General features: G+C 43.7%; 1 protein-coding gene across 10 annotated transcripts in view; it reads left to right on the top strand.

The window, feature by feature from the left end:
- Nucleotides 1-4,346: 4,346 nt before the first annotated feature.
- FMNL2 (formin like 2) overlaps nucleotides 4,347-24,065 on the top strand; it is a 299,371-nt gene continuing 279,652 nt past the window's right edge. For 4 of the 10 annotated variants that reach the window (XM_082689925.1, XM_082689928.1, XM_082689927.1 and 1 more), the window contains exon 1: nucleotides 4,365-4,943. In XM_082689925.1, the coding sequence (XP_082546051.1) occupies nucleotides 4,827-4,943 (117 nt within the window). In that variant the 5' untranslated portion in view covers nucleotides 4,365-4,826. Of the gene's footprint in view, nucleotides 4,944-24,065 lie in introns of all 10 variants that reach the window. The other 6 variants (XM_082689929.1, XM_082689922.1, XM_082689930.1 and 3 more) reach the window with 2 other exon arrangements.

Below are 24,065 nucleotides of genomic sequence, written 5' to 3'. Positions count from 1 at the left end.
TTGTGTATTGTGTTATTGGGTGAAGTAGTTTATAAATATCAATTAGATCATGTTGTTGATAGTATTTTTTAAGTTTTCTACACCCTTACCGATTTCTGTCTACTTGTTTAAACAAATATTAAGAGAGGAGTATTTAACTATAACCATAATTGTGGATTTGTGTATTTCTCCCTGAAGTTCAGGTATTTTGAAGCACTGTTATTGGGTGTCATGTTCTATTGATGAGTTCAGTCATTTATTATTATAAAATGATCAGCTTTGAGTTTTTTTCCTCCCCTTACTAACGAGCACTCAACTGAGTACTGGAATGGGAACCTCTTCAGACATCGGGAGTTCTTACAGCTGTTTTTTCCTCCCCGTATCCTGTCCTGAGAATGCTGACCTTTTTGGGTTCACTGAACTCTCACGCCTTCTCAAGTCTGGGGCTCCAGTAGGCCCAGTCTGGGTCCTTCTCTGTGGACGGTGGTCCAGAAATTTCTCCAGGCAGTAAGCTGGGGAGATTGTAGGGTACGCTTCATTTATTCTTGATCTCTCAGGGATCCTTTTTCTTCACTGCCTCCCAGAGGAGGCAATCTTCTTTGTAAAACACCTGAAACAAGACTGTTACAGAGGAATTAATAGTTACGGACCAAGATCATCTCTGAAACCCCGCACACACTCTGTCCTTTTTTCTACAACACATAACACTTGAGGGACATTGTTTAATGTATTTTATCTAGTATTTTATTACGTTCACATTCAGTCTGATCCCTATTACTCTATCTTGATCAGAAGCAGAAGTCTCGTTATGTTTCTACCTGTGAATGATAATTTTATAGAACTTTTTTTTTTTTTTTTTTAAGGCAGTGAAGGATACTGGTTTGGGAATCAAAATACCTAAGTTGTAACTCTGTCACTTGTTCTATAAATTAGAGAAAAATTATTTTGTTGAACTTTAAATCCCTTGTTGTTGTATGGACAGGATGAAGTAAGATAAAGCAAGTAAAAGTATTTTGTAAAAATATGAAGTATTTTGTAAAATATGAAGGCAAATGTAAAGTATTATTACAAAATATGAAATGTGTGAGGGAGGGATTAGAAGATGTTGCTGCCTACCCATTTCTTATCATATCCCTTTTACCTTTTATCTGAATCTTGATTCTATCAGCAAAGGAAATGTGTCCAGCCGCAGTTCTTCCCATAACAGGGAATGACTGTTACTCAGTTCTAGAAAATGAGGAATAACTGAAATCGCCCCTTCTTCATGATTTGCCCTGAATACATACTTGATTTGTGACACTCTAGCAGCTATTTTGTAAGTATGTGGAAAGATCAAGCCATCACATAGTTACTAGTCCTAGTCTTACTAAGTTGCTGAACCAACACTAGCATCCACCTTTCTCCAGACTTTTTGTTTAATGAGAAAATAAACTATTGAATCCATTATTATTTGTGTTTAAAAATTGAATAAACCATGTTTAAGCTTTGTTTAAAATCAATAGCAGTATCTGGCTCATAGTAAGTGCTCAATAAATGTTTTAAATATAAATATGGTTAGATATATGAATCTTTCAGGACTCTTGTGGATGTAAATTGACATAAAGTAATCTTTCTCAAGTCTCAGATACTACAACTTCACAGTTTTGATTCAGGGTTGTAGATGGCTTTGCTCATCACAGGGGGCTTATCTCATTTCTTATAATTATACACACAAGGAGACTCTTCTTAGGTTTGCACCGGTGCCCTTTTAAGAAGCTAAGTGAACTTAGTTTTAAAACACTTCCTTATGTTTAAAACTTGAGGAAATACCAAAGAAACTCAGCTGACTTTGTAGAAGTATTTGTTTTGAATGATGGAAGAGCTTCTTTGCAAGCAATTGCATTGTAATCGGGGAATTCCTGATCAAGCTATCCTTGGCATAGCTTGCAAATGCCAAGTACATGAAATAAAAAGTTCTAAAATTTCATTTCCATGGAAGTGAATGGAGAATTTTAACAGTTTATTTTTTGCCCACTTTTTGCAGCATCAACTATAATAAGTCATATGTATTAGTTATCAGAAAATGAAATTCATATTTGAAAACAATCACCTGATTTTAATTTTAAGGGGAAGGTATAAGGGTGTTACAATTAAAGTGATGTCTTCTTCCTCCCTCTCCATACCCTACCCCAAACAAATATTTTCCTGGGATTTTTGATAGAAATTCTTACAGAAGCCTAATAATGTAATGGAGTGTGTTATTTATTTATATACTAAATAACACTCATGAATAATAACCAAATATTAAAGATTGCAAACCTTGAAATGGCTGAGTTCTTTTAGGTTCATGGATTTGCACACTTTGTCCTTGGCTCTTCTCAAAGTACGAGATTATGAGAGAGACTATATGTGATAAGATTTAGGGGGGGATAAGGTCCTCGTTACTGACAGAAATATGGCCAGAGGGAACCATAAATGTGTAATGAAAAAGGATTTCTCAACTGTGGAAAAGACCTCTAGCTTTTCTATCCTGACAGGCTGGGTGGGCTGATTTTGTGTCAATTAGAGCCAAAGTGTATGTCTAGAGATTGGAAAGAAAACAAATACATTTGTGGGTCAGAAGTGTCTCACTTGGGGGCACCTGCGTGGCTCAGTGGGTTAGAGCCTCTGCCTTCGGCCCAGGTCATGATCCCAGGGTCCTAGGATCGAGCCCTGTGTGGGGCTCTCTGCTCAGCAGGGAGTCTGCTTCCTTTCCTCTCTCTCTGCCTGATTCTCTGCCTACTTGTGATCTCTCTCTCTGTCAAATAAATAAATAAAATCTTAAAAAAAAAAAAAAGAAATGTCTCACTTGGTTTGAACTAACTGCTTTTCTTTCTCACTCATTTTCTCTAGTTGGGGTGTGTGTATATGTATCTATATCTGTTATTCTTTCTTTGATTGGCAATACACTGTTTACTTTGATACAGTGTAGTTTTGGAACACAGATTGCATTTATTTAGACTTTTATTTTGGATTTATTTATATTCTCTCCATTTTTTTAAAAGAAGACCAGAAATGGTTTATTTAATAGATCATACCCACACAATATGTCTCCGTGTGTGTATTTGCTTCAAAGGCTTTTGGTAAAACTCACTTGTCAATTCAACAAATAGTTATTGAACATCTTGGGGCTTATAAAGCTAAGAGAAATGTGGCCCTTGATGTTTAGTCTTGTTGAGTTACCTTCTCCAGAAGCAGTTGCTTTTTAACAAGATGGTAACAACCCTGGTTTCATATCAGAATAACCTGGGGAGCTTGTTAAAAATACACCAGCCCATGCTCCAGCTCTTGGCTCAGGGAAATTCTGATAATAGGCAGGGCCCAAGGTGTGTAGAGTTTTAACAACAAGCTCCCCAAGTGAATTTGATACACAAAGCATGATTAAAGAAATTCTCTAAGCTAAGGAAGGATGACTTATGAGTTCAGTCACTAGTTAACCGGTGGATGCCCTTGAAAGTATGTGGCTAAAGTTGTTTATAAGGTTGTTTCTACTTCTACTCTTTTAAAATGGGTAGTAATAGTCTGCAAAGCATCCCAGAGATAAGATTGGGCCCAGGCTTCTTTGTAAAATAGGGACTGTTATGGAGGAGTAAGGTAGCCTTCAGCCAAAGATCACCTCCAAAGCTTTCCCAAACACCCTGTCCTTCTTTCTATTTCACACGAAATATGCTTATTTGTGTACATTTTCTCCTTCACTAGATTGTGAAGTATTCCAGAGCAGAAGCAATCTTCTTTTTCTCCCATTAATGCACCTGGTAACCCATACGTCATAGCTATCGACAGGTGTTTATTTTGAATTGAATCCTCATTCAGCTCCTGGAGTCCGACCATATATGCATACACTCACCGTGGATACTTATAAAAATCCATTAAAGCGTATATTTGTTTATAAAACATTTCAATCACACAAAAGAGTGTGTGATTCCTTACATAAGGAAGAAAGAACAGTAAAACAAGCACCCACGGACCCATTTCCCAGTTCATGAAATAGGACGTTGCCAGTACTTTTCAGGGGACCTGTTAAACTAGAGCCTTTTGAATGGTAATCAGCTTCTGAAACTTGAATCAGAATGCTTGCATTCGGTCACCGATTGGTTGGATCATTTACTTGTCAAGTGTGCCGAATTAAGTGTCAGAACCGACGTAGACGAGGTAGTGATTTCTCCTGTTGGACTTCGGGAGTTCTAAAGGGTCCCAGACCATCGCCTCTAAAGCGCACAGATTGCCTCTGAAGCTTGACCCAGGCTCCGTCCCGCCGAGAGGGCGTGGTTTCGGCGAGCGGACACTTTGGACAGAAACTACGCGTCCCGGCAGTCCACGGGGCGAGTGGGCGGAGCCTGGCCGGGGGCGGGGGCCGGGCGAGGGGGGCATTGTGTCGGGAGCGCCGAGCTGCATTTGTCTGCTAGAGGTGCTCGCCGAACGAGCGTTGTGCTCGCCAGCCGCGGGGCTGGAAGTGTCAGCGGCGGCTGCGGCCCGGCGGAACACCGAGTTCGAGGAACCACGCGCCCGCTGGCCGCGATCGCAGGCAGGGAGCGGCGTGCCAGTGGAGCAACATGCAGAGAGGCGCCCGGCGCCCTGACGACCCCTCCCAAGGAAAAGAGGCCGGAACGGCTCTGGGGCGGCCGAGAGCATGAGGGAGGCCGGGGGGCGGCTCGGCGAGGAGCGCTGCTAGGGAGCGGTGCGCGCTGCACACTCGCCAGGGCGCAGCGGAGGGCGGGGAGCCGGGCAGGTCGCGCCAGCGGGCGGGAGCCGGCCGCCGGGAGCTGTTCTGATTTCCGACGCGAACGCGAGGGGCCCGGAGTAGCCCCCAGCCCCGGCGTGCAGCCAACATGGGCAACGCGGGGAGCATGGATTCGCAGCAGACCGATTTCAGGGCGCACAACGTGCCTTTGAAGCTGCCGATGCCCGAGCCAGGTGAACTGGAGGAGCGGTTTGCCATCGTGCTGGTGAGTGCGCGGCGGGGCCCCGGGGCTCCGGGCGGGGAGTCGCAGCTGACCCCCGCCCCCTCCTTTTCTCCCCGCGCCGGGAGCGAGCCTCCTGTCCCAAGGGGGGAGGCGCCCACCTTCCCCTTTGTGGCTTCCCCAGCCTCACTTTTCTCCGTTCGCCTCTAGCCCCCGTGCTCCGCCCTCTCGGGGTCCCGGGATGGGGCTGGGGGCTCGGGCCGGGCTGTGTGGCCGGCCCTGAGCCCATTGTCTGGCGGGAGAAGCACCTCGCAGCGCGTGTGCCCGGGAGGTGCGGCGTGGGCGTGAAGGAAAGGTGGCGCGGGCCGGGGAGAAGGGGGCGGCGAGCCGCTAAGGCTTTTTGTTTAAAAATACAATAAACCCCAAACCCGCAAATCCCGAGTCCCTGCGGACCAGCTGCCTCGCGGGGTCCGGGGCAGATGGGTGCATGCGGCCGGCCGCGAGCGGCGAGCGAAGGCGAACTTGGAGGCGGACCTAGCGGCTTGGCGGAGGGGAGCTCGCCCGAAAGGGAAAGATAAGCAGACCCGGGGTTGTGCGGCGCCCCGGTCCCTAAGCTGGGAGCGGGGCATCTGAAACCCAGGCGCGAGAGAAGCTTTGCCTCAGCTCGTTCCTTTCGGTCTTAAATCTTAAACCACAAGAATGTGCAGTTTTGCGGGGACGTGTTTCGAACTGTTCTGACATCAAGGGCGACCCCTTCCCTCCTCCAGCACGCACAGCCAAGTTCCCGGCTCCTTCCGAAATCTGCGATTAGCTTTTTAGCTTCCCAAATCCAAGACACCGAAGACTCATTTCTCTCCTTTCCTGCTGGGACTAAGTTTCTGAACCCCTCCCAGCTAGAGCTCAAGAGGGTGTGGCGGCCTCCCCCTCGACCCAGCGAGAGTCTGTCTGTACTGCAGCTGGTCCCCAGACTTCCGATTTTTAGTGACCCAGCCTCCTTCAAGGGATGTTGGGAGGGAAACGGGCAAGAGCCTATGCGTTACTCTTCCTTACCCTTGTCCATCTACCTTTTCCTAGCTAGTTACTTCTGAACTCTAGGAGGCTAGGTAACGAGAGAAACTTGTGCTCAAGGCAGCCAGTTTTGTGTGTGCTGCAGGTTTTTGGTGTGTAACCTCCCAACTTTGAGTCTGAAGACGGACATTTAAAACTGCCTTTCTTCAGGCCTTTCTAAAGGGTTAGTTTGAGAGGGGGCCCAGTGTTCTGGATGGCAGGTTAACTTCGTGCTCTTTGGAAGAACAGAGGCCACCAGCTTTTTTCAAGGCCCCGGAAAGTCTGGTGTAGCAGTGGGGGGATAGAGGAGGCTGCCTGTCTGGCTTTGCATTTTCTCTGATCACCCACAGCTGCTCCCCACTGTTGTGCAAGATGGGACACACTGAAAGGAGAGGCATAGGCTTAATTACTTCTCAAGGCAGCCTGGGTACGTACTTGACCTGTCTTCCCAGAGACCAACGTTTTTATTCAAAATCCTCTTTCTTCCAGACACCTGGTTCTTACCTCCTAGATCTGGATTTTCTGTCTTTTCATCCTGTGATGTTGTGTTTGTGGGTGTACTTGAAATGGAAGGGCCAGTGACACAGGAAAACCTGATAACAATAATGCAATTGAGTTCTGCTAGATTGGGATAGCGGGTTTTGCATGAGCTTTTAGTTACTCTGCTGATTAATAACACATGATCTGAATTAATCTTTAGAAAAATGTTTCATCATTACCATGGTGGATTTGTGTTATTATGAAGTCTAGCAGTCACAGATTTAGTATGTAGACATTTATGATTCTACATCACAAGCTCGTTGGGGCAGTGGTTGGTTGTTGTGGTTTCTTCTGCTCTACTGTGTGTCATACACAATTACTGGATGTGTCCTTTTCTTAATTGTTTATAATATTTTAAGCCTCTCAAAGTAAACAAAAAACAAGAACAAAAAAATATCAGGCTGACCTTTTTTGAATAGAGAAAAAGCTTTTGGGAAAATTCTCAGCTTGGGGTCCCTCTTGTTAGTGATGCATTTGGACATTGATGTGGTGTTTACTGTAACTCTCCGTAGTCAGCTCCAGCTGCTTTTTGGAAACCTACAAGAGGAGTTGAAAGAAGCCCTCTTTCTGGGCTTAGGAGTGAAGGTGATTTCTCTTAAGGTCAGTTTTGGTTTTGTTTTTTTTTTTCTGGAGTTGCACACGTGATGGTCTCAACCATGCTTTTCTTCATGAATTGCTTAAGAAATGAACTCAAACCGTTTAAATCTGGAGATCAAGCTAGAAGGACAAATTTTAGGTGGCAAGTTTTAAAGTATATATGTAGAGAAATTCTTTACCCTGGGGCAAAGGGAATCATGTTGGCATTATTGATGCTAGCTTTATTTTCATCTATAATAAGGATCATATATATTTTTTGGGAGGAAAACCAGATAGTAGAACTGTGCAGGAAAGTGTACAGGCACCTCATTGTGAGTATGGCTTACATCAATAATTAATGAGACATTTCAGGCGTGGAAAAGCATTCCATCCTCAAGCTCTAGAATATTTAAAGCATTGGGGAAGAGTAAATAAAAATTATAATGACAGAAGTCCATCTATTTCTGGAAACTCTCGAGACCAGACCTACTCAATGACTATCCCCCTACCCCTTCATCAATCTAAATGAGTTAAATGGTATAAATCTAAAAAATTAATTTGTATGAATGGAAAGGAGAGAGTCAAAGATTGCAGTATTAAGATCAATGGAAGGGTAAATTGTAAAAAGTAATGATTTTTTTTAATAGGAAAACTTTTTTTAAAGATTTTATTTATTGGGACACCTGGGTGGCTCAGTTGGTTAAGCAGCTGCCTTCGGCTCAGGTCATGATCCCAGCGTCCTGGGACCGAGTCCCACATCAGGCTCCTTGCTCGGCAGGGAGCCCTCTTCTCCCTCTGACTCTGCCTGCCACTCTGTCTGCCTGTGCTTGCGTTCTCTCGCTCAGACAAATAAAATCTTAAAAAAAAAAAAAAACTAAAAAAAAAAAAAGATTTTATTTATTTACTTGACAGAGAGATCATAAGTAGTCAGAGAGGCAGGCAGAGAGGGAGGAGGAAGCAGGCTCCCCGCTGAGCAGAGATCCTGATGAGGGGCTCCATCCCAGGACCCTGAGACCATGACTGGAGCCGAAGGCAGAGGCTTTAACCCACTGAGCCACCCAGGTGCCCCAGGAAAATGTTTTTTAAAATGGACTTAAATTACTGAACTTCTGCAATTAAAGACTAGTACAAATTGTTTCTAAATCTTAGGAGATTAATTTTCCTAAGGAGAGTCTCCTTCTTAAACTTGTCTTCTGTATTGCTATAGTAGTTATAAAACACATGTATGGGAAAATACTACTGACTCCTTGTATACTTTAGCTATTTGCATCCTTGTAGCTACCTTCAAGCTGTAAGGTGATACGCCTTTGTGCACATGTGTGTGATATTTTTGTTACGCTGTTTGATGAAAGTCTTTCATAAATTATAAATTTATGGTTTTATTCCTTTAGGATGAATACATGTCACATATTTCTAGTAACATTGGCATGTGTTTATTTTTGGGAGTCATACACTTTTTTTTTTTTAAGATTTTACTTATTTGTCAGAGAAAGAGCATGTGTGCACACATGCACAGACACGGGGAACCGCAGGCAGAGAGAGAAGCAGACTTGCCACTGAGCCAGGATCCTGATATGGGACTCGATCCCAGGACCCTGGGATCATGACCTGAGCCAAAGGCAGCTACTTAACCGACTGAGCCACCCAGGAGTCCCTGGGGTCCTACACATTTATAATAAAATATCCCAATGGCTCTCTGTTGCATTAAACATTACCTGAACATTGGCAATACACATACTCATGCGCACACACTCTTGTGTCCTTTATTTTCAAAGATGATGCTATGAAGTTTATTTTGGGATGGGGTGAACCGATGACAGTGTCTGTCCGAGAATACCTCTTTCTATGTTGGACCTTCCATGCTGTTCACTAATTTTTGGCTTGAAGTCATAGTCTGCAACTAAAATGTAAGTCCCCCAGTGCCTTTGTCTAGGATTCTTTCTTTGAATGTCGGAGGAAAGGATACTTTTAAGCCCTCTATCTTAGCTGGTGTATCTCTGTGTGATCTCAGATATCAGGTTGCTCTGCAAACAGAATCAAGACCAATTAGAAAGTGATGGTGTAGGGCAGTATTATCATATGTTTGATACTGGGAACTACATTGGTGTGTGATTAATTGGAGTCCATTACTTTCCAGCCCCACCACCCCCCCCCCTTCTTGCCCTGAGGGGTGAATGTAGTCATTCTGCTTTAGGAAGAAGTGAAACATTTTGAGTACCTGCTATGAGCATACCCTATGCTTACATATTCATGTAATCCTCACATGAATTCTAGGAGATAAAATGAGCTAAGTTGCCTAAACTCCTACAGTTATTGAATAACTGATCTAGGATTTTTCACCCAGATTTGGATCTCTGAACCTCCCCTCTGCCCCCTCACCCTATGTTTTATTACACTTCTGGGGCCCTTGAACTAGGAAGGAAAAAAAAACTGCTTAGAGCTAGCAGGAAAATCCTCTAAAAAAAAATCTCTAAATCTGGTAAGTGCCAGTTTCAGACTGTAGAAAATTGGCAAAAATGTCTTACAAGTGACTACTGTGAGGTGCCCGTGATGTTTCACATTCAAAGTCAAACATTAGGGCATTTTCACTAGGCTGTTCCATTTCTCAGCCATGGTATTGGTGATACACATACTCAGCGCACACACTCTTGTGTCCAAGGGTGCACTTCGGTTTTTTCTATCAAGGTAGCCTTGACCCACCTTGGTTGGGAATTTAGGATTTCCAAAATCAGAGGAAAGAAAGAAACAATCTGTCAGTGCAATGCATGTACCCCAAATGTAATTACTTGTGAAAGGACAAGGAAAGTCAAGTTTGAACATTTATTTCCCTCTGCAAGGTGGTGTTCCCTTTTAACCACTTCCAAGGAGAACTCTTGCCATGAAGTCTGCTGAGCAGATGGATGGCTGAGGGAGCGCTTCAGTCGTCAGCAGCTGCTCGCTGACTTTCCTCACATCCTTTCTCTTGTTCGGGAAAGGTGGTAGAGAAGGGGAGGGGGTGGCGTGTTGGGACTTTGAGCCATTACAATCTCATCCTAGGTCCTAAACCTCTGAGCTCCTTTATTTCACCAATCTTCGGATTATATGCTTATTATTGGGGTGCATTCCACCCCCCCATAATGCCAGTACCTTTGGATATCTAGTATAGAAGCTGATCAAAGGCTGTTATCTAAATGTAAGTGTTTGGCTACTGTGAGAGACTGGCAGAAACACAAACAGATGGGTTTTGGGAAGGAAAGGTATGCATGCTCTCACATCCTTAGGTGATACGAATTACTTTTGCTTGTGTCCTCTCGCTTAGCAAATAGCGCTGGCCTGGGAGGCAGGAAACCTAGTTTCTAGAATCCTATCTCCTGCACAAGGTTGAGCAAGTGAAACTTTTTCCTCTGGTGCTTGATTTTTCTTCCCCAGTAAACTGAAATACAACTTGACACAACTGTTAAAGATAGTGAAGAGATTTTTTTTTTTTTTTTTAAGATCCTAGCGCTTGAGAGTGTAAGATTTCCAGAACATACCGCCCTGTGATCCATTAGCTGACTTTGCATTTTGAAGAGCTTTGTGCAGGAACTTGTGTAGGTGTATTCTGTGTGGTCTAGAGAATACAATTTCCAGGGTCAGTGACAAAAAGTCACATAAGCTTTAGGAAAAGTATTTTAACATTTAGCATCGTCAGTGATGTGAGGAGTGCGCTCTCCGTTAGAGCTGCTCACACAGATGTCGGACGAGGAATACTGGCGACTGGAGGTTCTTTGCAAACCCAAGACTTGGCTGGTGCTTTACTGGCCTGCATGGTGCTCTCCTTGAGGTGAGCCTGCCACGTGCAGGTCTGGACCTAGAATCCTAGCACCTGAGAGTGGGGAAGGATTCCCCTGTAGTTTTCTCCTGGGCTCAAGAAGAAAATAAGTGTAGGCTTGTGTTTTTCTGGAGATATATTTGACTTCTTAAAAACTGTTGCTTGAAGGCCTTGGTCTTAAAGAAGTGTGCTCTTTTTTATTGCCCCTGCTTCGGGCTTGGGGTAAACGCACAAAGTACGGTGGGCTTCCTTATGTTTAAGCAAGTGATAGGTGCCATGTAAGTGGCTGACAGAAGAAGCACTGATTCTGGGTGGTCTTCTCTACTTTGCAAGAGGGTCCTGGGAGCTGGAAGTCTCTTATGGACAAAGCAGTGAATCCTTAGACAAGAACAGATTGAATTGCTTAGGAGGGAGGGTGAGTTACAAGCTGGCTCTTCTCTCAAATAGGGCCATGCCTGGGGTGCTCAGTCAGGTAAGCCTCTGCCTTCAGCGCAGGTCATGATCCCAGAATCCTGGGCTTGAGTCCCGCATCGGGCTTGAGTCCCGCATCGGGCTTGAGTCCCGCATCGGGCTCCCTGCTAGAAAGGGAGTTGGCATCTCTTTCTCCCTTCTGCTCTTCATCTATCAAATAAATAAATAAATAAATAAATAAAATCTTGAAAGAAAAAAACAGTGGTGCATGTTTCCTTCCTTCCCCCAAACCCCAGGACTGTGTCCTCTGGGTTTGGGGTCATGGTTTCTGTAGAAGGGCTTCATACACCTTGTCAGCTCTCACCTGCTTGAATCCTGTGGGCAGCAGTAACCCCTCTCACCTCTTTGCTCCTGTCTGCTCACGCTGCCGGTGATCTTCCTCTCCCCAGTTGCTCTATTCTTTTTTCCAGAAGCCTCTCTTTCAGTGTAACACTACGGAGTATGCAGTTTCCGTTGGCTGTGACTTGGCAGCAGTGTCGAGGGAGGAGGGGAGGCCTGAGAGCTGTGATTGAGCTAGTCCACAGATGTTGGGCCAGAAGGGCTGGGAGTCCCTACCTGAGGCAGAACGGTGTTTGTTGTGGACAGTAGAAGTGTACGCTCTGCTTGTGGTCTTAAAAAAACACGCAACAAAGATCCTGACCAGTAGATACATAGATATCCACCTCGCCACAGACTTTTTTGGTTCTAGGACACACCAGAGGTGTTCCTCCAGTCAGATTTCTGGTGTTCTTGGGCAACTGGTAACTGACTTCAGTGACTGAATTCACACAGAACCTTAGTCCACGTTTTTCTTTGAAGAGCTGCTGTTAGCCCCTCTATCCCTTGCCCCAGAAGCTGACATACTGAGGCCTTTAAATCCTGCTATCTCCAGAGGTAATCTCTCTTGACTGAGTTTTGTGTGGTAAGATAGCTCTCGTGCCTGGCCTATACTAAAAACTCGTTGGCCTTGGGAAAGGTGTCGGATCTTTTACATTTTTGGCTCTGTGCCTGGTGTTGGGCCCTGAGATTTGACTGGTACCTGCAGGGCCTGCCTTGAAGAGAGGGGTTTGTTCATGAACCTGACTTCTTCCCCTTGTTTTTCTTTTTCTTTTCCCATGGGAGTTTGGCTGAACACTTCATTTCAGGCAGGATGGTAAAGGGATTGACAAACTGAAACAGTCGTCCTCAAACTTGGTGCCATCGGCCTCACCTGGGAGCCTCAAAAAAATATAGACTATTAGGTTGGTGGATACGGTAGAGTAGGGAAAGAATTGTGTAAAAGGTACCAAAAATTGTGGGGAAATTAGTCAAAGTGGAGAAGAGGTGAAAAACCAAACTCTTGGGCGCCTGGGTGGCTCAGTCGGTTAAGCCACTGCCTTCGGCTCAGGTCATGTTCTCAGGGTCCTGGGATCGAGTCCTGCATCGGGCTCTTTGCTTAGCGGGGAGCCTGCTTCCCTCTCTCTCTCTGCCTGCCTCTCTGCCTACTTGTGATCTCTGTCTGTCAAATAAATAAATAAAATCTTTAAAACAAAACAAAACAAAACAAACTCTTAAAGATGTCTGCTGCAGTCAAAAGCACCAAGATGAGAAGTACGGAAAAATGGATCAAAGCCTGTTGAATGTTAGACATATTAACTAAGAAATGATCATCGTATAATCATAATGAAAATCTGCAGAGAAGGTTCTACAGCTCCAGAGTGAACAGTGACCCCAAGGTGTACTTCTGGAGTAGAAAAATCAATAAATCAATTGTATTTTTGCTTAGGCCTCTATTCTCAAGCCTAATTGTTTGTTGGTTCAATGCAGGCCTTTTGCTTTGATCTCTGGTTTTACCACTTACAAAGACTTGATGAGCTTGGCTTCCCGGAGTGAAATTCAAATACACTTGTGAAATGTAAACAACATTCATTTATTAAGAATCCTATAATCAGGGCAAATTGGCATGCTTATATAAGCAATTAGCTTTGAGAATAGAAAGATAAATAGGATGGTAGGTCAAGAATGAGCCGATTGTTCTCAATGCAAGAGTCTAGTTATTCCTTTAGCAAGCAGTTATAAGCAAATAGACATTCCTCTTATTCATAATCTTTAGCATTTGTGGTTTGGGATTTGAGGACAGCATATGTGGTTTCTTGAATTGAGAGGATAGGAGCAATTAATGTCTCATTTTCGTCTAGAAATAAAAATAAATCTTGCAAGGAAATGTAGGTAGTCGAGTTGACGACCGGATAAAACTTTGTAGTATTGTAGTAACTGGGAACAGGACAAGAGAAGGTTTGGATTTATATAGGAAGAGTAAAGAATATTAATGGAGTTTTAATTTTATTTTGGTGGGATAGGTAAAGATGATGACTGCTTCATAGTGGGAGAAAGATTGAAAATAAGCTCATCTACCTTTAGGAATTTATTATTATTATTTTTAATGTTGAGGGAAGTAGTAGGAAAACTAATAGAAGTTGGTAGAACACCATTTTGTTTCATGACAGCATTGCTCAGTGAGGTCTGGACTGCCCTGTGTTATCTTCAGGAAAGCTGGGGAGACCCCATGCAAAGGTGGTGAATCAGGTGAGTAGTTCTGTGGGTTAGTTTCACTTCTGGCCCCTTCAGTCCCCAGGATGGTCGGCCTTCGTGGTTTTTCTGAGGAAACGCTCTCTTAGTGATATTGTGCTGTCTTGACTAATTGGGATTCGTTACCCATGGGGACTTCTGCCTGGTGAACCTGGGAGGCCAATTCAGTCCAAATGCTTTGGGACCAGGATGTTACACACTTGGAATTGGGAGTCCCCAGGCCTTATCACAAAATCATCATTCCCTTGCTGACTAATCAGGCCATCCCTTCACAAACCGGGAGGGAATGTTTTAGGCTGTGTGGCCTTCTGGGTCTGTGGAAGCATTCAGCTTGCCAGGGTGCAGCCTCTCCAAAGGTCCTTCACACTCAGAGTTTTGAGTCTCATGATCGCTGGCTTTTTGGAAAGCATTTGTTTGGTTTAGAAATCTCCGGATCATCTGTGAATTTACCAGTTCCCAATCCTCATTGAATGGAGTCCTTCACTAACATTAGACAGCAATATTTTTGTTATTTCACCAGTAATTATCAGAAATGCCAGTGGTTTTCTCTAAATTTTCTGTGGGTAATGGAGAAATGGAAAAACATCTTTTGGTTGTTCTTGAGGATGGTAGCTCCTAACCGTCCCTCAGAAAATCTTCCTATTGAAGAATAATAGACAAACAGAAATGGGTCCGGAGCATTAAGTGTACAGACTGATGGATTTTCTCAACCTGAACACGCTGTTGGAATCCCTGGATCAGGAATCGGAGTCTCTTTCCCTGTTTTTCCTTCATACGTGGTTCACCTTGGCTCCTTGCCACCCTGGCCACAGTCACTCACCTGAATGAACTTTCCAAGTGGTCAGACTTAACGTGGAAGAAAGTAGACCACAGGATCGTGCCTTGTGGTCTTACTTTAAGTGACTCTAACCAGAAGGTTTCCACTGTTTCCTTTGAGAGATTTCCTCCGTCCAAGGAGGCCTGACCATTAGGAAATATTGATATTGTGGTATCTTCCGGCTGCTTTTAGATACTTCCTCATTGATAACCCTAATGGGATCATATGTGTGTGTGTGTGTGTGTGTGTGTGTGTGTGTGTGTGTAGCGTCTGTTTTTCATAATACTGAGAAGACCACATTTTGATTTGTATTCCTAGAGTAAAGCATGAATGGGGAGCATTTGCAATTTGGGCTTCACTACTTGGAATTCTGCCCTTGCAGATACAAATTATGTTAATTCACTCCCAAGCCTAAGTTCTGGCCTTTAGCTTTTGCCATCTATCTTGATGATTCTTTCGAAGTATTAAAAGGGATAAGATGATGGATTTCATCCTTTGGCTCCATTTTCCCATCAGAACCCTATCCCGTTATTCCAGACATCAGTCCAACTGGAGAGGCTCTTTGGCTCTGTTTGTGGTTAGGGGCTCCCCTCCGTGTTCTCCTGCCTTCCGTCTCCCTCCCAGCCTTCTCATCGAAGCCATCCACAGTCTGGCCAGACCCCTCTCCTCTTCTGGTTCCTTGCTTGATCCCTGTCCTCAGAACTTTCCCTCTATTACACCTTGGCTTGCAGTGACTCTCCTGCATGTCAGGGACTCCCTTGGCTCCTCATTTACTGAGATCCTACCCAGCTTTTGAGGCTCTTCTGAAATCCTGCCTCGCCTCTGTGTCCCTGTAGGCCAGCATCAGCTGGGGGGAGGTGGGAAAAACAACTCTCCTCTTTTTGATCTTTTTATTGTAGGAATAGTATGAATTATTTCTCTTGCTCATCAGGCCCTTGATTAAATACCACGTTGTATGAGGTCTGACTGTAAAATAAAGGGAGGCTTTTATGTGGCGCTTTGCAGCCACTCATTACACTCTCTGCGATCGTTTACGTCTGTTTTATTGGCCAGTTCACATCATGTGCTCCTGGAAGACCAGGACCACGTCTTACAGGCCCTGGTGCTTTTCCTTCTCTAGCACAGCGCTTGGCCCTGGGGAAGAGTGTCAGCAGTTACTGACTTGATTAGAGAAGGACAGGGCACCATAGGATGTGGGCTGAAACAGGACAGGAACTGAGTAGCTGACCACACTGGGCTTGACTGTTAATTGCATATAACTTGCCAGTTGTGTTGAAAGGACACTTTGTAACAGATACTTGCTCATCCTGGTATTCCCGGTATCACTTGTGTGTAGTAGGTGCCCGGGATTACTGGGAGTTCAGAGAGAGTAAGTTGGTATCATGCTTCACTTGGCTCCTTTGGGAAAACTGGTGAATTAGGAGAAGAGGGCAGTGAAATGGCCAAGAAAATCAGTGGTTTTTCACTGTCAGTAAGCCAGATCAGTGTGTCATGATGTACTGTCATCAAGTTAGTAGCCCCGTCGTGTAGGGCTTTCTTCCAGTAGGATGTCCCTTATGTTGTATTTGGAATCAGGCAAGTTTAAGGGAGCAACATTCCGAATATGGGCATCTTGGTGCTTTGCTATTTGCAAAGTGCTTTCAAATGAACTTTGGTGATCCTAAGTGTTTTTTTTTTTAAAGATTTTATTTATTTGATGAGAGAGCGAGAGAGGGAGTATAAGCAGTGGGAGGGGAGAAGCAGGCTCCGCACAGAGCAGGGAGCCCAATGTGGGGCTCCATCCCAGAACCCTGGGATCATGACCTGAGCTGAAGGCAAATGCTTAACGACTGAGCCACCCAGGCGCCCCACTCCCAGAGGTGTTTCTTGGCAGTGGCTTTGTGCGGTCACCACCCTGCTGCTCCTTAAAATCAGATGATTTCTAAAAGTGGTCACTGCAGTATTGTCACTGTTCCAGACCCGTGGGACCTAACAGTTTGAGAATGGACTATTTGATTAGCATGAACAGATAGATCCCTTGTAAGTAAAGACCCTCTGAAGCCTGGTACTTGCAATGGCTGATTTCATCTGCTTGAAGCTAGATCTGGGTCAGGCAAGGAATGGAGAGGTGTGTTTTTCGTTTTTGTCTTGTGTTTTTGTTTCTGTTGTCATTGTTTTTTGCTTGCTCCTAGCTTGTTGGATTTTTTTTTTCTTGATCTTATTTATTTTTTAATTTTAAGGACATCTAGGAGGTTTTTTTGATTCTGAAGTTAAAAATACAAGAAAAGTCGTATAGAGCTAAAATTATCCCTGAAATTTCTAATTTGCCGTGAAGGTACAGCACGTACAGTGCTGGGTGTACAACTGTAGGAAAAAATTCCTATACATGTTCAAGCTGGAGAATCTCTGAGCTTGACTGAGGAAGAAGCTGCAGAAGAAAAGCTTCCGTGCAGATGCCTGGGCATTCAGGCCATTCTGCCTTTAACTCTCGAACCTCTGGCCGTGACTGAAGGATGGGGGGGAGGATTCCAACGTCTTGCTTTCCTGTGGGTTTGCTCCGTTCATATCACAGGGAGCCTTTAGATCCATATCAGTGAATGTGTTTCTTGTGTGTGTGAATTTGTTTCCTAGAATTGTAAGGCAGCCCTCAAGTTAAAGGTGGGTTTGGTGCAGGTATAGCAGCAAAAACAAGGTAGGGTCCCTCTTGGGCATTTCTTTAATCGCTTTAAAAACATGAAAAGGTAGCTCAGGAGCCCTGGAGGGTGGTGTCACCCCTGCTTTGTCTGAGAAACTCAGTGGAGTTAAGGGACTTGCCTGAGGACATACATTTCTAGAAGGCATTGAAGCTGAAAGTCAACCTCGTTGGCCCTACAGCGGGGCCTAACATACTGTTTTGATTCCCAATTATAAACATAGGATATAAATATGATAAATAGAAATGTAATGGTTCCAAGTAAATTGAAAGCCCTGTGAGGGTAAGTTCAATATCTTTTTAGCCTGTATTAATTTTGTTGGTATCTGCTCAGAACCAACAGTAACTATATATATCCTTCCAAAAAAAAATTTTTTTTTAAAGATAAAATAAGACCGGATGAATAAGCCACTGTCCACTGTTGAAATAGTAAAGGCCAAGTAAGCTTGTGATCAAATTGGCTTTTTTCTAGTAACAGTTGTCCTCTGAAGGCTTTTTGAAGGCTGTCTTTCAGACAACTGTCTCTGAACCTTTCTTTTTTTTAATGTCCCTAGTAAAATGGCTGTGTTGTTACAGCTTGAAGGCTGTGTAGTAAGCCTTTTGATCAGCCCCCAGTGATAACCCACAGACTTGGGCTTCCTTGTGTTGGGGACAACCATTATTATCTTTTGTTAATTAGTAAGCATGATGCCAGGGCTTGCTTATTTTTAATATGCAGATTTCATATAATCCCATTCATTCACCAAATTGTTTGCTCCACGCCAGGCACTGTGTAGATGCTGGGATGCAAAGTGAAAAAAACATCATCTCTTCCTTTGTAGAGTTGGCTGCATAGTGGGGAAGATAGATGTGAAAATGAAAATAATAGAGGACTTGTAAAGGTGTTTATCATATACACGTGTGCTATAATAGATAATGTGCTATATAAGGGTAAAGTCTTAGAACATTTTAGATAAACTGATGAGTCTGAACAAGTTTATGAGTTTGGCTGAAAGCTGTAATTCATGAAGTATAGGCAAAATGAATTCTGCTCTGTGCCTGAATGCTTAAAGATTCAATAGGTGTGACTGTAAGTGTGCTTGTGCAAATCGCTTGGAAGAATCTAGTAGAAAGTACTCATTCCCAAGGGACGACATTTCAGGTTGTAGAAGATTCTGCCCTGAAGAGCAGTGGACTGTGAGGTTTGCTCTTGTAGGCTGCACGCACCAGAAGCCGAGCCAGGTGCTGTACTCACTGGCCTAGAATGCTTGCCGTCTTACCTAACGCTTTTCACAGGAAGAGATGGCATTGGATCATTCGGACCTGGAACGGGCATTTAACTGAACTGTTTCTGAATGCTTGTTTGAGTATAGTCTTTATTTATTTGACAGACAGAGATCACAAGTTGGTAGAGAGGCGGGCAGAGAGAGGGGGGAGAAGCGGGCTCTCTGTTGCGGGGTTCAATCCTAGGACCCTGGGATCATGACCTGAGCGAAGGCAGAGGCTTTAACCCACTGAGCCACCCAGGCACCCCTTGAGTACAGTCTTTGGAAGGACACTGGAGTTTGATTCAGGATTTTGCTGCTTGCTGGTTGTGGTCTTTCTAAGTCTGTAGCCATGCCCATTGGATGAGTTTAAGGGCTCCCTGTTCGGGCTGTTGTGGATATTAAATGATACTGTTTAGTACAGTCAAGTTGTGACATTCCGTAAGCACTTCACATAAAGTGGTGTTTCTGATTATTCTGCACCTCTTCTATTTCACATCATTAAAGCACCAACTTTAGGGGCTAGGGTTTGGACTCTAATGGGGCTTTAGTTACAGCATCATCAAGTTCAAATGGAAACAGCACCCAGAATTGAACTGATGGTGGCTTCTGCTTGCTACACTCACCCTATGATTGTGCTTACTGATTTTTTTTTTTTTTGAATGTTTCCTATCCATTATGTGTACCTTCTAATTGGATATTTTATCTTGATCCCTGGCCCCTCTATATTTTGTGTTACATGGAAAGAAAGGAGTCTGATATTTCAGTTGTTAACCTTAAAAATAAAGCAGCAGTCATTTTGCCAGCAAAAAATGGGTTTATTTGGGAATTGAAAACTACCATTTGGGACATAAAAGCTACAGCAAAACCATAGGAAAGTCCAACAAGCAAAGGAGAGGAACACTATTTTATGGAGAAGGGCGAAATCCTGTGGGGTTGTTTTGAATGTCTGTCCCATTGGAGAAAAGCAGGAGTTCAAGGTGATGACGGTTTGTCATTGGCTGAGTTGTCGAGATGGTCGATTTGTTGGAGGAGATACAGTGTACACTTCTTCCTGTTGGGTCCTGTAGTTGATTCTTTCCTGTTGACAGCTTTTCTGTTGAGGTCTGTGAGTGGCAGTCTTTCTGTAATTGATGTGGAATGGTACCTTTCGAGAGCTCCCCTTTCTGGCCCCTCAACTCCACCGTAGCGAGGTTTCCCTTCATCTGTTCTTAAGCGCGGCATTGGACTCTTCCATTTCAGAGCCTAATGGAAGTGTTAGCATTTTCATAATTGGAGCAGACAACCACCATGCAGTGGACCACTTGACCAGTAAGCAGCTAGTTCACATGAGAAAATTCATTCAAGGTCATGACCATCTGGGCTCTGAAGAAACTGCTGTTGAAGTTTTGTTTGGCTCCAGCTCCATTCTGGGATGGATGGAGTCGTTTGGATTTTATTCTGAATTCTCATAATGGCAAAAAAAGGATTTGTGTAACTTGTGTATCAATGGCCTTCTGTTATATCTGATTGAGATATAAGCATTGTTTAATAAAAGCTTCGTCCTTGTTTCAAATCAAGAATACTACTGCTACCTCATTTCATCTAGGAAACAAAGTAATGAAGTCATTATAGTTTGAATTCCCCCAATTACCCCCGCCCCACGTTTTCTAGAAGGTTCATTGGTTTATTGGGTTGCATCCTACACAGTCAGTCTTGCTGAATCCAAGTGGAGCTTATGAAATAGGCCCGTCGCCAATCAGATCAATATATTATCACCATCTAGAAGTGAGAGCCTATTTAAAAAAAAAAAAAGATTTTATTTGAGAGTGAGAGAGCATGAGTGGATGAGTGGCAGAGGGAGAAGCCAACCTCTCACTGAGCAGGAGCCTGATGTGGGGCTTGATCCCAAGACCTCAAGATCGTGACCTGAGCTGAAGGCAGATGCTTAACTGACTGAGCCACCCAGGCATCCCAAGAGCCTACCTTTTCTAAAGATACTTTCTACATTCTCTTTTTTTCTCACTTTCCAGTGAGGAAAATTGTTCCTTTTTCTCTCAGCTGATAAATGTCACTTTTGCCCTAAATTTTAACTTTCAAAAGTTAGATAAAAGAATGTTTGATAGAACTGTCAGACTAGTGTGAAATAAAATTCTCTCTGTTCTCAGACCCTCGAGGGTCTTTAAATGTCATTGGCTGAGACTGTGTGCCTGTTTTTCTTGGTGTCCCATTTCCATATCAAATAGCTGTAATTTTTGGATTTTAGTAATGAAGGTATGAACTCAATCTGTCAGGGTTCTTGTGCCGTATATTGTAGCCCTTAGCTTAGAATTGCATGAAAGGAAGTAATAATCCAACTCTGAGAAGGTCCAGATGAAAAGGATTATAACATGGTACAAAAATATTAGCATGCCTGGCCCAGCCATGTGGTTCATTCCTTTCCGAGTATCCATTTTTGACAGCTTTTTTGAATCACACATCAATCACAGCATTGGTATTTTTGGCGAGGTGGTAAACCTTATCCTAATTCTCGTGATCATAACTGCCAAAAATGAACAAAGAAGAGACTTGCAAATGAAACATCACAGCCTCACACACCCTGAAGTTTCTTCTTGAGCAGAAACAGAATCAGGAGTTATTTGATGTCCTTTTCATTGCCCCAAGAATGCCACTGCTTTATTCCAGGGGAAAATAAGACCCTGGTGGGTCATACCCAGCCTTTGGTTATAGGAACTCTTTTTTTTTTTTTTAATTGAGCTTTGGTTCAGATGATTATTATTTTTTAAAAATTTTATTTATTTATCAGAGAGAGAAGGCGCGCACACACAAGCAGGCAGAGTGGTAGGCAGAGGCAGAGAGAGAAGCAGGCTCATGGCCGAGCAAGGAGCCCGATGCGGGACTCGATCCCAGGACCCTGGGATCACGACCTGAGCCGAAGGCAGCGGCTTAACCGACTGAGCCACCCAGGTGTCCCTATAGGAACTCTTTTTACGTTAGTTTTGACTCAAGAGTTTCGCTTCCCCAACCTTCTCTTGTATCCTAGGAATAATTCTTTTAGGGCTCAGAGTTTTTCCTCTTGATGTGACTAAGCTTGCTTTGGGGTCTTTCCACCCTGCGCTGCTTGTATTCCTTCTGGGAAGAGAATCCTGTCACCTCAAAAGAGCAGCAGATACCCAGGGTGTATCTAGAAATAAAAATTTGACCGGTTTGTCTGTCCTTTTCATCTCCCTCTCTTACAGGCATCCTTTCCTTCTGTGCAAACAGACCCTTGTCATAGTTGTAGCCTGTCATGCTGTTACGTGATTGGCGTCACCGCTCCAAATATGTGCTGTAGTTTCAGGCAGAAATCTCCTTTCGTACACCTTTATGTCCAATACGGAGAAGGAGTGCTAATGGACGTGTTGTTGAGAAAGCAGTCCCAATGTGACGGAGTAATTGGATGAAAGATCCACCTACCTAGAGAAAATAAAATGTCCTGTGTGACAGGCCACGCTCCTCTGTCTTCAACTTCCTTCTTTGCCTCTTCTGAGGAGAACGGCGTTGACTTGGCCCATGTCACTCCTGTGCACATTTGGCAAAAGTAATTTACAGTTTGAGTTTATAGAAGCGGTATCCCAGGCCACGTGTACTTTGGGATCTTGATGCTTTGGTTTGAGAAGTAGTCATGTTGATGCACACAGCTTTAGGTCGTTTAGCTTGTGAGTCCTAGCCCTGGAATGCATGTACTGTAAATTATTTACAGTTGGTCCTCATAATTTGTGGATCCTGGATTTGCGAATTTGCTTACTCAATACAGTTTATTTGTAACCCTCAAATCCGTACTTGGGGTGCTTTTGTGGTCATTCGTGGATCCCAGGGTGGTGAAAAATTTGAGTCACTCGATGCGCCACCTCCCAGCCGAGGCCAAACAAGGCAGTGCTCTGCTTTCTTGTTTTAGCTCTCACTGTAAACGAGTACCTTTTTGCATTCTATTTAGTGCCATGTTTTTTTCGCATTTTTGTGTCTCTTGCTGGGGATTCTGCTATGTAATATGTAAGGTGGCCTCCAAGCTTGGTACTGAGGTGCTCTCTAGTGTTCTTAAGCTCAAGCAGACGGAAATGTGCCTTAGGGAGGAAATACGTGTGTTAGATAAGCTTTGTTTGGGACCGAGTTAGCGGTGGGCTAGGAGTTCAATGTTAATGTCAAAGACAGATATCAGGTATGGTGTCTTCAAACAGAAACACACATGAGCGTTTTACGTAATGATGTGACGGGACATTTGCAGAAACCCAAGCCTTTATTTCCCATACGAGCAGTGGTTCAGTGTTCGCTGTGTTGGCTGTGACTTTCTAGACCATGACCACTGTGAAGAAGGATAATCAAGTATCACCCTATTGAGAGATACTTAAGGTTATTTGCATATAATTAATGTTACTATGATTATTAGGGCTACAGTCCTTGTCAATTGAGGCACAGCTGTAACCTCTTTTTTTTTTTTTTTTAAAGATTTTATTTATTTATTTGACAGAGACCGAGAGAGAGGGAACACAAGCAGGGCAGTGGGAGAGGGAGAAGCAGGCTTCCCGCTGAGCAGGGAGCCCAACATGGGGCTTGATCCCAGGACCCTGAGATCATGACCTTAGCTGAAGGCAGGTGCTTAACAGCTGAGCCACCCGGACGCCCCCAGTGTAACCTCTTAATATGATATGCTTAGAAGTATGATTGCTGGGTCCTGGGTATACCCATCTTCAACTAGAGTGATTCTCGTTGTAGTGATCCCTTAGGTGGGTTTTTGCCTCTGGTGTAGCTGGTGTTAGTGCGCTCATCCCTTAGGCTGCTCAGATTGTGCCTATGTATTAGTAATTACATATTTTTTAGTATCTATGTGGTGTTAGAGACTGAGTAACAGAAGTGAGTTATCATCCAGGAGCTTATCATATATTTTTGGTTATAAGATTTAGACCCATAAACTAAAAAACTGGTTGCCATCCATTTTGACCTTTATCTTTGACTAAAAGGAGTGTAGGTTGAGATTGTTTGGGTAGTACTTAATAATAGCAGCTAGTATTTATTGACTTACCTTTGTTCTGGACTAGATGGCTTTTAATGCATTTTATCTTAGTAACAACCTAAAAGAGTAGATGCTGTCACTTGGTCTTTCTGAAGAGGAAACTGAGGTGCAAAGAAATTGGTCAGCTTTGTCCAAAGTCACACAAATGGTAAGTGACAGGATTTGAACTCAGGCTTCTTGGCACCTCAGCTTCCATTCTTTTTTTTTTTTTTTTAACTTTATTTTATTTATTTATTAGAGAGAACACACAAGCAGGGAAGAGGGACAGAGGGAGAAGCAAAGTCCCTGGTGAGCAGGGATCACGATGTGGGACTCAATCCCAGGACCCTGGGATCATGACCCAAGCTGAAGGCAGCCGCCCAACCGACTGAGCCATCCAGGTGCCCCCTCAGTTTCCATTCTGAACTGTTAGGCTACATGTGCCTCAGTTTACCA

Source organism: Mustela nivalis, assembly GCF_964662115.1.
Source record: "Mustela nivalis genome assembly, chromosome: 11".
NCBI classification, from domain to species: domain Eukaryota; kingdom Metazoa; phylum Chordata; class Mammalia; order Carnivora; family Mustelidae; genus Mustela; species Mustela nivalis.
This window is presented reverse-complemented; position numbering and strand designations above follow the sequence as displayed.